The sequence below is a fragment of the Papio anubis genome, chromosome 14, assembly GCF_008728515.1.
Source record: "Papio anubis isolate 15944 chromosome 14, Panubis1.0, whole genome shotgun sequence".
Taxonomy (NCBI): Eukaryota; Metazoa; Chordata; class Mammalia; order Primates; family Cercopithecidae; genus Papio; species Papio anubis.
In genome coordinates this window covers 100,445,547-100,458,235 of record NC_044989.1, presented here as the reverse complement: position 1 = coordinate 100,458,235, position 12,689 = coordinate 100,445,547, and the positions used below count along the sequence as shown (strand labels likewise).

Genomic DNA, 12,689 nt, shown 5'->3' with positions numbered 1-12,689 from the left:
GGTCCATGGAAAAATTGTCATTCATGAAATCAGTCTCTGTGTCAAAACGGTTGGGGACAGCTGATGCAGTTTATATGGAATAACAAATCTGAATAATGTGACTCTGTCATGGAAACTTTAAAGACCTATAAGAGAGAGTGGTCTGAACAGAACTTGGGAAAGCTAAAGCGAGTGATGATGACATCCTTGAAACTTTTGTTTGTGCCTTATGCTTGAACACTGTTTACTTGTGATTTCCAAAGACAGCTCTTATCTGAAATGTTTTCTAAACATTTGAGTCAGTCCTGAGTTGACTTCACTCTATTTCCCATCAATGTACAAATGTGTTACAGTACATGTAAATTAGTGAGGCATGGTGTGCTGAGTTTTAAGATATTCTGACCGGGCGTGGTGGCTCACGCCTGTAATCCTAGCACTTTGGGAGGCCGAGGCAGGCAGATCACGAGGTCAGGAGATTGAGACCATCCTGGCTAATATGGTGAAACCCTGTCTCTACTAAAAATAGAAAAAAATAGCCGGGCGTGGTGGTGGGTGCCTGTAGTCCCAGCTACTCAGGAGGCTGAGGAAGGAGAATCATTTTAACCCAGAAGGCAGAGGTTGCAGTGAACCGAGATCAAGCCACTGCACTCCAGCCTTGGAGACAGAGTGAGACTCCGTCTCAAAAAAAAAAAAAAAGAAATTCCAAAATGCAGATATTTAAATTAAGAGCATTGATGCACCAAGGATGTTTAGCTAAACAATTGACCGCAGGGCTGAGTATTCTAAGCCTGTTGACTGATCATGACTTCACCCGAGAGCAAGGAGTCTAAATCAGTAGACAATTGAGTAGACAATTTAGTAGACAATTGATTGGAAAGGAAAAATGAAGAGTCTCTGATCTTTTCTATAGCTTGAAAAAATTAGTTTGGCTTTATAAAATTTTGACTTATACATAAATAATTTACTGATGTGAGGTACACATGTGGGTGCTTCACGGGCACATTCTGTGCAAAATGGGTCTAACCCTAGTGGCTGCCAGCTGTGAGGGAGAAGTCTGCGGGCAGTAGGTTCTTCTTGCTTGGTGTTTGCAGAAACAGTGTCCAATCATCAAGGATGGCCATTCAGCCCCCAGCCTTCCCATGTGGTCCCTGCATGGCTCTGGGACCTACCTCTGGGTGTCAGATGTGCTGGATTGAAGAAAGTGGCTTTATTACAGTTAGTATTAATTCCTGTGACATGTATGGAAATGTGTGTGTGAGAGAGAGATGTTTGAGTATACCTATGGATTTGAATATTGTTGATGCATTTCTAATCAGCTCGCTGGCTTCTGGTGGAGAGTGTCAAAGGTGTGGGTGGTCTGCTAGCTACTTGGTTCTCTGAGTAATTCTCCACCCACCCCACTACCCATCGCTGGGATGCATAGTCCAGAATACACAAAATTGGACTGAACATGTATGAAAGAGTTGTGACTCAAGCAAGGATTTGTGTTGTAGTGTTCTCTCTCTCTCTGTCTCTCTCTCCCTGTTTCTGTCTCTGCAGGTATGTGAAAGAGAGATGAAAGAATATTGATGAAAGCAGCTACAGTGCTCATACTGCCCCATGCGCTGCTTCCCAGCATGTATTAATAATGATAATCATACCAACAGCAATGGGACTGCATTTAATTGTTTCAGTAAAAGCAGTACCAAGTCATTGGGACATGTATCCAGGAATTGCTACTTTCCATTCTGTTTTCCTTTTGCTCTAAAGTTATTTAACTCAAAAATTTGGATCATTGTAATTCAATTCGGTTTTTACTTAAAGTATTTTAACTTGCTTTCTTAAAAACAGAACTGTAAAAAGCTACTGGAGAACAATAACAACCCAACGATAAAGAAGAACGCTGAGTTGGAAGACCAGGGGTATTACTCCTGTGTGCATTTCCTTCATCATAATGGAAAACTATTTAACATCACCAAAACCTTCAATATAACAGTTGTGGAAGGTAAGGGAAATCTTAGAATTGGGAAGAAACAGATGTATTTTAGTAAAATGGAATTTTTCCATTCTTCAAAACTGTGTAGGAATTGAGAGTCCACTTAGTTGGGGTTGTGACCACACCACTAGTTCAAATATAAGGGTCAAAATCTTCCTTTTGATGCTCCTCTACTTGGCTAAATAAACCTTTCTTTTTGGCAGGAAATGAAAATCTATATGAATAAACCTCACATGAGTCAGCTGTCTCTTATATATGGAATTTGAGTAAATTGTGGAATCTTTTGTTGTTGAATTTACATTTTCACTCCACAAGTATTTATTGACGATATCTATACTCAATAAACTGTACTTAGCACAGGGAGGCTGGGAAGCAAGGAAATATGAGATGAAGTGAGCACTGTGCTATTCTCAAGGGATTTGATTATAATCAGGAGAAGTAATAACCTAATGCCACCATATGAAACAGCATTATCTGTGAGGCTGCAAGAGTACAGGGGGAAGTTGGAGGAAGGACAGATGCAGGAGGCTCCCTTTGACCTGCGTCTTGGAGGGGGAGCCTCATGAAGCAGTGACCTGCTGGGGAAAGGGATCTTGACTGGGAAAGTTAAGGAACATTGATGTGTTGGTGGGAGAGGAGGGATGCTGGACCCAGGCTGTGTGTGATGGAAGAACAGTATCATGGGACATTAAAGGTATTTAATTAAACCTCACCCAGTGAAGATATTTGTCATAAGGCACAGCTGTTAATTGATCATCCAGTCCCTTCTTGGGAACTACCAAGGAAATGACCAAATCACACAGCAGTATAGTCCAGATTTTAATATCTGATTGTTGAAGTCTCTTTTTTCCATTGAGTCCAAATATCCCTTCTCGTAGCTTCCAACCACTGATTTTGATTTGCCTTCAAGAATTTCACAGATTAAATCTGGCGCCTTCTTAAAATGACAGCTCCTTTCCTGATTTGAAGACAGGTGACTTATCCAGTCTAGACTTTTTCCCCCCATCATCTTGAGAAACTGGAAACTGTAACACTTGTGTGGGTGGCTAGTTCAACAAGATCTGTGGGCTCACATTTGCTGCAGCCTTTGCTTTAGCAACGTCTTTCCTCTTCACTACAAGCATATAGCTATACACACCCATGTATTGCCACAGTAACAAATTACCCCAAGTTTAGCGTCTCCAGTAAAATCAAGGTTTTGGCAGAATGAATCACTTTACTTCCAGAGGCTGTAGGGGAAAACGTGTTTCTTTTTTTTCTTTTTCTTCTTTTTTTTTTTTTTTGAGATGGAGTCTAGCTCTGTTGCCCAGGCTGGAGTGCAGTGGTGCAATTTCTGCTCACTGCAAGCTCCGCCTCCTGGGTTCACGCCATTCTCCTGCCTCAGCCTCCTGAGTAGCTGGGACTACAGGCACCTGCCACCATGCCCAGCTAATTTTTGTGTTTTTTTAGTAGAGGCGAGGTTTCACCGTGTTAGCCAGGATGATCTCAATCTCCTGACCTCATGATCTGCCTGCCTCAGCCTCCCAAAGTGCTGAGATTATAGGGGTGAGCCACCACGCCCAACTGGAAAATGCATTTCTTTGCCTTTGCTTTCTCCAACTTCTAGAAGCCACCTGCATTTCTTGGCTTGTGCCACTTCATTTCAGAGCCAAACACATTCGCTTCCCTCACCCCATCTCCTTTTTGACTCTGACCTTTCTGTCTCCCTCTGACGAGGACCTTGAGATGACATTGTGCCCACCTAGATAATCCAGGGTGATCCCCCTATCTCAAGATCCTTAATTTAATCACATCTAGAGGTTCCTTTTGCCATGTAACATATCATATTCACAGGAACTCGGGAGTAGGATGTGGGAAACTTTGGGGTCTATTATTCTGCCTGCCACAGTCCAGAACCGGGGAAACCCATAACTGAATTTTTAAACTCAAAAACTTAAATTCTATGTATAATCATCTACCCTAAACTCTCCAAATTTTCTTTCCTGTATGTATTTTTAATATCGTATAAATCTCTGTCCCTTTGATACTTTCAGAACCTGCACCCTCTCTCCCACCATCTTTGCTTTCCGCCCATCAGCAGCTCTTTCCTTCCTTCTTTGATGAAGCTGTAGGAATATCCATTATTAAAAGGGTACTTGCTATGGGCCAGGGATTGTGCCAAGTACTGGAGTTGAATCATGTCATATAATCCTCACAACAGCTCTGTGAGGCTGTGGCCTTGGGTGAGTTCATTTCTTAGTTCCTCTCTGCCTCAGACTCCTCACTGTGAAATGGGACAGTAATGGTTCATCCCTCATAGGGTTGGCTGAAGATGACTGAGTGAGTGTGTGTTCAGCTCTAGGTTGGCTCCAGGGACAGCAAGAGTTCCGCTGTAATGACCATCTCCCATTGCTGGGTTCCCAAACCTCACCTGCAGCACAAGCTATTCTTCTCCCATAATTGTCCATCTTATTTTCCTTGTCTTCTTGGAGAATGTCAACTGAGTCTCTCAGGACTCCACTCAAATGTCCCTCCTCCTCCATGCCCCCATGGTCTCTTGTTTGCTTTTCTGATTGCTGTCAGAATTGCATTACATGTGTGCCTCTGTCAATAACTTGAAAAGTTTCTGGAAAGGTTTGCACTGAGTTCTGTTCCTCATCTTTGCATCTTGAATACCTACGATTGACACTTGGCACATAAAGGTGCTCATTACATGCCTGTTGTGTGCATCATTGAGACAGCAACAACTCCTTTGATGCCACATGCAGCAAGAAGTCTAGACACTTCACCATCCTGGCTATTTTTATTTGGATTTGGCGAAGTTTGCCACGAGTCTACAGAAATTAGAGCTTGGAGTTGGAGAGGACAGCCAGGAGGTGTTCTGACCTGTGTTGAGGACGGGGGTGGCTCTGAGCTCCCACCTTCTCCATGTTGTGTCTTTATTACAGTCCCCTTGCCTTCGCAGATGGAGATCTCTCAGCTGCTACGTAGTGACTGCCATAGTGATGGAAAGGTGTGACACCTTTCCTCCCCATCTTAAGTCCCATGACAATGCTCCCATAACAAAAAACAGATTAACAAGGGGCAAGCAAAACAGATTTATTTAATCAAAGTTTTATGTGACATAGGGGTCTTCAGAAAGGAAGACCCCAGGACCGGGCGTGGTGGCTCACGCCTGTAATCCTAGAACTTTTGGAGGCCGAGGGGGGCGGATCACCTGAGGACAGGAGTTCAAGACAGGCCTGGCCAACATGGCAAAACCCCATCTCTACTAAAAATACAAAAATTAGCTGGGCTTGGTGGCGGGCACCTGTAATCCCAGCTACTTGGGAGGCTGAGGCAGGGAGAATTGCTTGAACCCAGGAGGTGGAGGTTGCAGTGAGCCGAGATTGTGCCAGATGCACTCCAGCCTGGGTGACAGAGCGAGACTCGGTCGCAAAAGAAAAAAAAAAAAAGGAAAGAAATGAATACCCCAAGACTCAGGAAAACCACTTTTTTTCTTTTTAAATGCTTAGGTTCTAGAAACATGGACAGTCATGTAGAAATGTGATTGGACAAGAGGGGATGACCTAATGCTAATAGACTGAGTGGGGAAACTCAGCAAGACCTGTCCAGATTCTTCTTGGCCTCTCTGTGGTATTTCTTTTTCCTGGGTAGAGAGCAGAGGGTCTCAATACTTACTGTCAGACCAAAGGAGGCCAGAGAATTTATAGCCAGCTCCTAGACAGAAAGGCAGGAGAAGGTTAGAGTCATGCTCCTAGGTTCTACGGCTTACTTTGGGGAAAAGGATTCTAGTTTTTATGATCTGCCTTTGGGAAGAGGGAGTCTGGTTTCTAGGACTCGCTTTGGGGAGAATGGGGGCATGAAGCAGGAGGGCAGGAGAAGGTCAGAGAGATCTTGGTTTTGAGGCTGCTTTGAGGTCTTCAAATGTGCTTTAGTTTAAAGTACTCAGCCTGCCAAAATGCCATACTTTGGGCACTGTTTTTGGAGCCCAGGAGTACCACTGCCTTCAGCTCGTGCTCGTGAATCACAGTCACCTGAATTCCCACCGGGCATCTGCCACTTTCCTGGTCTCACGCTCTGGCTGATCAGGTGGTGTCTCCTCCTACTGCTGATGACCTCTATGCCGTGTTGACTCTGATAGCCTCCTAGGTAGACTGGTCATGTCAAGGGCATGAACTACGATGTTGTTTCCTTCTATGACCTACATGGGACTGCCCCCTTCACTTTATACCAGTTGTGCAAACTCAGGGCTGATGTAGGTTTCCAATGATATAATTTGAGTGTTAGTAGACAGCATCCTTTGCTAAAGATGTCCTTCACGCTGCCCCTTCTCAAGTCTCCCATGTAAGTTTCTGGGGGAAAAAATGGATCCAGAGAAAGGTAGTCAGTAGCAGTTTTCCCCCTCACACAGAAGTTGCCTCCTGCGGCCGGGCGCGGTGGCTCAAACCTGTAATCCCAGCACTTTGGGAGGCCGAGACGGGCGGATCACGAGGTCAGGAGATCGAGACCATCCTGGCTGACACGGTGAAACCCCGTCTCTACTAAAAAAAAATACAAAAAACTAGCCGGGCGAGGTGGCGGCGCCTGTAGTCCCAGCTACTCGGGAGGCTGAGGCAGGAGAATGGCGAGAACCCGGGAGGCGGAGCTTGCAGTGAGCTGAGATCCAGCCACTGCACTCCAGCCTGGGTGGCAGAGCGAGACTCCGTCTCAAAAAAAAAAAAAGAAGAAGTTGCCTCCTGCCCCTTTGTCTTTGAATTCAAGCCCATGTTGCTTCTTATTGTCAGACCCGAGAGTTGGTTCTTTCCCTGGATACATCTCAGCTCCTCCTGCCTGTCTGCCAGCATTCCAGGCTTGCCCAGAGACTCCGAATCCCAGGAGAACCCAGTCCTGACTCTCAACCCCGGGGTCCACTGTGCTGGTTTCATTCTCCTGTTCTTGCTCACATATCTGCCCACTGCATTCTCCACTGCTCACTCTGGCACTGCACTTTCTGAAAGGGCTCAGGGAGGTGTGGGAGTTTCAGGAGGGCTCCTGAGTCTCACTGTACCCCACTCAACCAGGCATTCTGCTTGCCGAGCACCTGCAAGTCCCAGAGGGATGTTCTGGACCTTGCTTGGGAATGCCCCAAAGCAGCGGGGCTACTAGCAGGGAACAGTCCTGGTCATGAGGAAGGTTACCAATGCGGATATCAGGGCTAACGATAACTTAACTATGCACCAGTTTAAATCTATGACCACAGCTGCTCTTAGGGTTTGCAGTTGCCAGCTGCCTTAGGCAAGAGCCTGCTGGGTGATGACTTACTTCCCAAGCATCACCAGATGGGGACTGAGGGGGCAGAATTTATGTGTGGTACTTCCAGTCAGGGTCAGAAGCCACTCAGGAGCAGAAGCAGACCTTGGCCTATAGGTGTGAACTTACCAGCAGGGCCAGGGCCCAGGTGAGGCTCCCAGGCACAATATTGAAGGGACACTGCTCTTAGCATCTTGCCAGGGAACGGTGGGCACCTAGAATGAGGAATTTGCTTTTCTCAACCTGTCTTGTCTCTGCACCCTGTAAATCCATCACTGGCCAGCTGAGGAAGACAGATGGAGGGAATCGAGACAGGGCAGAAAGGCTCTTCCCGGTGATATTGCATGGTCCAACTCTTGCATGTTTGATTGTCTGGGAGTCAGGCAGCAGTGGATGGGCATCTTCCTCTGCCTTTTAGTTAAAATGAGCAGAAGCTGCAGATTTGAGTGAGAGAAAAGCAGATGCAAGGTGCTTTCAACATCTCCGTCAGCATGGAGTTGATGGAGAATGAAACAATAAACAATATGATCTGTGACCTTTAGTTAATGCAAATAGGAGTCAAGTGAATGTAAACCAGTAACTATTGGAATCTTTGTTACATGAAATGAGCATATTATCATAGATGCTTCTCTTAGAGAAGCTCAAGGCAACACTAATACATTTGTCTTTTCTTTTGTCACTTCTAGATCACAGTAATATAGTGCCTGTTCTTCTTGGACCAAAGCTTAACCATGTTGCAGTGGAATTAGGTATATTTCAATATATGTATATTCTGCATTTATAAGTAGGGGACATAATAGAGTCTTCCAAGGGTAAATACAATACATTATTGAATGACACCAGATACACATTTCATATTTGCTGACTAACATCACAAAACTAAAAAAAGGGTGCCATTTTTTGAATCTTGCCACTTTTAATCTGACACAGTGTCATTTCAACCTTTTGGAATTTGTAGTGACTTACTTAAGGCCCACAGTATGGTATATCTTGCTGAATGTTCCAAATGCATTTGAAATAAAGGTATATTCTATAGGTTTTGGTTTTACTATTCTTTAAATGTCAATTTGGTTGAGTTCGTTAATGGTGCTGTTCAAAACATTTATATCCTTACTAGTCTTTTATCTGCTTGTTCTATGTGTTGCTGCAAGAGACGTGAATATCTCCAACTATTATGGTCAATATGTCTCTGTCTCCTTTAGTTCTGTCAATTTTTGTTTTATATAGTTTGGAGCTATCTTATATGCATACACAGATTTATGCCTGTTGAATTAACACATTTACCATTATGAAATATCTCTCTTTATCTATCATAACACTTCCTCTCTCAATGTGTAGCTCTGCCATATGAAATAGTCACACAAGTTTTCTTTTGCTTAGAATTGGCATATTTGTCTTTTTTTTACATCCCTTTACTACTAACATTTTTTTTTTTTTTTGCTGTATACATAAGTGTCTCTCATAAACTGCACGTATTTGGATCTTTTTTGAAATCTGGTCAATATGGTGTTTAGTCCATTTGTATATTTAAAATTACTGTTACAGTTGGTATATCATATATGCATGATATAAAAATATTCAATTTATTCTTTTTAAAATAAATTACACTTTGTTGAAAATGACCACATTTCCATCTACTTGCTTATCGTTTCCTCTATTTTCTTTCAAACAGTTATTTAGAGTTTTTATCTGCTAAATTCAGCATCTGTAGGTCTGCTTCTATTATCTGTCTTTTCTATTGATTATCGTGCACATTTTCTGTGTCTTTGTATGTCTCTTAACTTTTTATTGTTGTTGATCTTTGTGTATCAATTAAAGTGAACACAATTTGTGTAATTTTTTTCTTACAAGTAGGTAGCCTGAGAGATGAGTATCTCAGTTGACTCAGAATTGAGCTGGGGTAACTGAGATGTAGGTATGTTAGATCCTATCTGTCTTCATCTCTGATAGCTGGTTAGGGAGGGGGTGCTGCAGTCATGTGTTTGTTGCAGGCCTTTTCTCTAATGAGACTTGCTGTCCTGATTACCATGAGACTGCAAGTGATATCATGCAGCCTTTACATCCTCTTATGCTGTCCGAGCGCTTAGCAGTAATTCTGCAAGCCTGTGCAGCTGCTGAGAGCTTCACTGGATTTTCTTGTCTCTATGAGACACTTTCTGTTTATTCCAAACCAAAGCAAAAAGGATCCTTCCTAAGTACACTTTTAGTTCAAAAATCTCTCTTTATTTTCTCTGCACTTTGATGTCTTTAATGTTTGCTTAATTTAATTTTTTGTGGTTTATCCATTTGGTTTATCTAGAAGTCTCAGTGAGAGTATCGTCCTGATGCTACCTACTAAATTGTGTACTGAAAAGAAAGTACACTGACCACCCTAAGTTTTAATAGTTGATTAAAAAATAAATGTTTAAAAAGAAGCCAAATCATGTTTTGGTGATGACTTGTAATTGCTACCTATTTCTTCAGCTTTATATTTTTTAAATTTAAAACAAGGCATATTTATTCTGTTTCTGGGATGGAGCACCATGTCTTGCTTTAGGTGAACATACGTTCATTATATTGTTTTGAAACTTTTGAGAAACCAAGTTTCAAAAATCAGAACTTTAGTTGCCAACTTTTACCAGGAAAAGATGTAAGGCTCAACTGCTCTGCTTTGCTGAATGAAGAGGATGTAGTTTATTGGATGTTCGGGGAAGAAAATGGATCGGATCCTAATATACATGAAGAGAAAGAAATAAGAATTATGTATGTATGTATATATACCATATAACAATCATATATATTATATATAACTTCATATTAAAAACACTGGGTGGCTGATGTGTATTTTGGGCTAGTTTAAATTATAATTATAATTATATATATTATATTATATATATTATATATTATTATATTATAATTATATATAATTATAATATTGTAATATATATAATTATATATTATAATTATAATGGACATATTTTATGATTATAATGGCCATACCCTAGGTGGATGGATTATGCAGAAATGTATTGCCAAGATCTAAGCTGGAAAAGAAGGTCCACAAGAAGGCCATTGAGGGTATTTAGCATCACCTGATAAAGTGGCACTTGATCGGTCAGGATCTGATGCGGATGGGGATTTTACCTAGCTTCTTAGAAAAAGGCAGTTGCCTAGGCCAAGCTTTTTTTAATTTTGAAAAATTTATTAAGTTGTTTATTTTTCTAATGTGCCAAAAGGGTTCCAAATGGCATGCATATTGATGCTTAAAGAAGCCTATATTCTTCCATTAAGGAATGGTCAGACTTATAAAAAGACTAAACATATAGTCAGTTAAGCTTTTCTGAATGACTTTGAGTCATACTGTAATTATTCACTATTATACTGATACACCACTCAGGGTCTAGTGAGTGCTGAGCCTGAGTTGTCTAGCACCTTAGCAGCACTTGTTGAGTTTTTTCTTCTGCTTTTTACACATTTTTTTGGTATATTCTTTGTTACCATGCTGGCAGCTCTACATTCTTGCTGACACTTGTCTACAAGCTCTTTATACCATAAAGTCTGAATTCTTGCCCAGGAGCAGGCATGTGATTCATGCCTGCTACATGTTGAATTCAGTTGAACTTTGTGGATCTCCTGCCATCATATCTCATCCTCAGCCACTGACCTCCATTTGAGTTTTGTATTTCTCCCTTTGGATGCTCTCTTCCTAATTTTTAGAGGGATAGAAAACCACAATGAATTTCTTAGAAATGCAGCTTAAGCTACAAAAGCAGGGAGGTCTTCCTTTGTAGTTGGCTGCACACACCTTTGATGTCATCTGTTTTGTCCTCTCAGTGGCCTCCTGTGTTTTACTTCTGGATATCATTGGTTTTAGATGGTTGTTATTTCTGGATGGGTGACTTAGGAACAGAATTACCTTCCAAAATGTACTTAAGGCAGTTGGAGGGTACAGTGGGGCTCTGTGTGTCAGGTCCTAGAGATACCTGTTGCTAGGAATGTGGGTATGTGGGGCCCATGTCTGGCTGTGTTGACTGGCGTAGCTATCACAGCCTGTCATTGGTGAGGGAAGTGGATGTCATGAGTGTTTACCTGGCGTCGACCACAGGACAACTTGAATCCTTTAAGGAAGAGAAAGAGAGCGTGCTGCCAGTGGCTGTCTCAAGTCATTTTCTGACACTCATGGAACAGCTTAACTGGCACTTCTCATGTGCCTGGGGGTGCCTGAGAACAGTGTTATGTTTTTTAATGCTGAACAAATTAAATCAGTTTATTAGATTCCACGGACAAATGTAATACAAATCTGTATCTATGCTAAACAACTTACAGCCTTGTCATAATTAGTGGGAACCACTCTGTGCAAAGAACTGAAGCTGTTAGGAAGAGAGACGTAGAGAAAAATAATTGAGAGACAGAATATTTTCTCATATTTTCAACTTAGCATCATGATCTTGCAGCCATTTAAACTCTGGGTAGTTGACAGCACCATTCCCAAATAGCCTTAGGAGGGCTGTTTCTGTCCATTCTGATGCCCCACAGAGGAGGGGAAGTTTACTGTAGTCCATGCTTTAAAAGTACTGACCAGAAAGGGAAGAAATAATGCAGGCAGCATCACAGCTGCCTTCAAGCATTTTAAACACATACATTCTCCTCTTATGGGTAATGAACAAAGCCTACTGCTAAACTATTTTCCCCTCTTACAGGACTTCAGAGGGCAAATGGCATGCTTCAAAAGTATTGAGAATTGAAAATATTGGTGAAAACAATCTAAACGTTTTATACAATTGCACTGTGGCCAGCACGGGAGGCACAGACACCAAAAGCTTCATCTTGGTGAGAAAAGGTGAGAAAGATTTATTTTTGGAAGTTTTGAAACTTAGCGCACTGCTACTGAGAGACATCTCAAAGATGGCCACTTTCTCATTTTCCACACCAGAACCCAGCTCATGTCACAGGCATTCAGTAGCGGAGCTGGTGTTCCGCTGTGCCGGGCCCCTCTGTCTCATGGTGCCAAGCAGAGAATGAAAACAGAACTCTTTCACTTGCTCTCACAGTCATATTCCACCCCAGTGGAAATCAGGGGGCCTGAGGCTTGGAGATACAGATGCTGAGAGCGAGGCTCATGGAGAGGCCATCAGGACAACCCCTGCACCCAGCATGCACCCAGAGCAGCCAGAGGGGAGTTTGCAGATCCGTGTGGGGTGAGGCCGGTGCATACTTGGTGTGACTGCTGCTCCAGTCTGCCTCAGTAGGGCACCAGGCTCAGGGGCCTTGTGTGTGCTCATTCATTCGTTGCCCCGTGGACTTGGCAAGCAGGCCATTGACAGCCCTGATCCGCCGGCTCTTAGAGTTATTCAGTGCTCACCTGATGGAGGGCCCCAGGGTCGCCATCCCTCTCCTCCACCAAAGTAGCACAGCCCAGGGCCTTCAGCCCAGTAGCTGCTCAGAAATGGTGGTGACTGAAGCCAGAAAGCTGTGATTTCCAGTT

The 12,689-nt window shown here is 42.7% G+C and overlaps 1 protein-coding gene across 10 annotated transcripts in view; it reads left to right on the top strand.

The window, feature by feature from the left end:
- Positions 1–12,689, top strand: part of IL18R1 (interleukin 18 receptor 1) — a 46,021-nt gene that overhangs the window by 20,036 nt on the left and 13,296 nt on the right. For all 10 annotated transcript variants that reach the window (XM_021925137.2, XM_017947817.3, XM_021925141.2 and 7 more), the window contains 4 exons: positions 1,810–1,963; positions 7,912–7,974; positions 9,847–9,967; positions 11,905–12,044. In XM_021925137.2, coding sequence (XP_021780829.1) covers positions 1,810–1,963; positions 7,912–7,974; positions 9,847–9,967; positions 11,905–12,044 — 478 coding nt within the window. The remainder of the gene's footprint in view (positions 1–1,809; positions 1,964–7,911; positions 7,975–9,846; positions 9,968–11,904; positions 12,045–12,689) is intronic.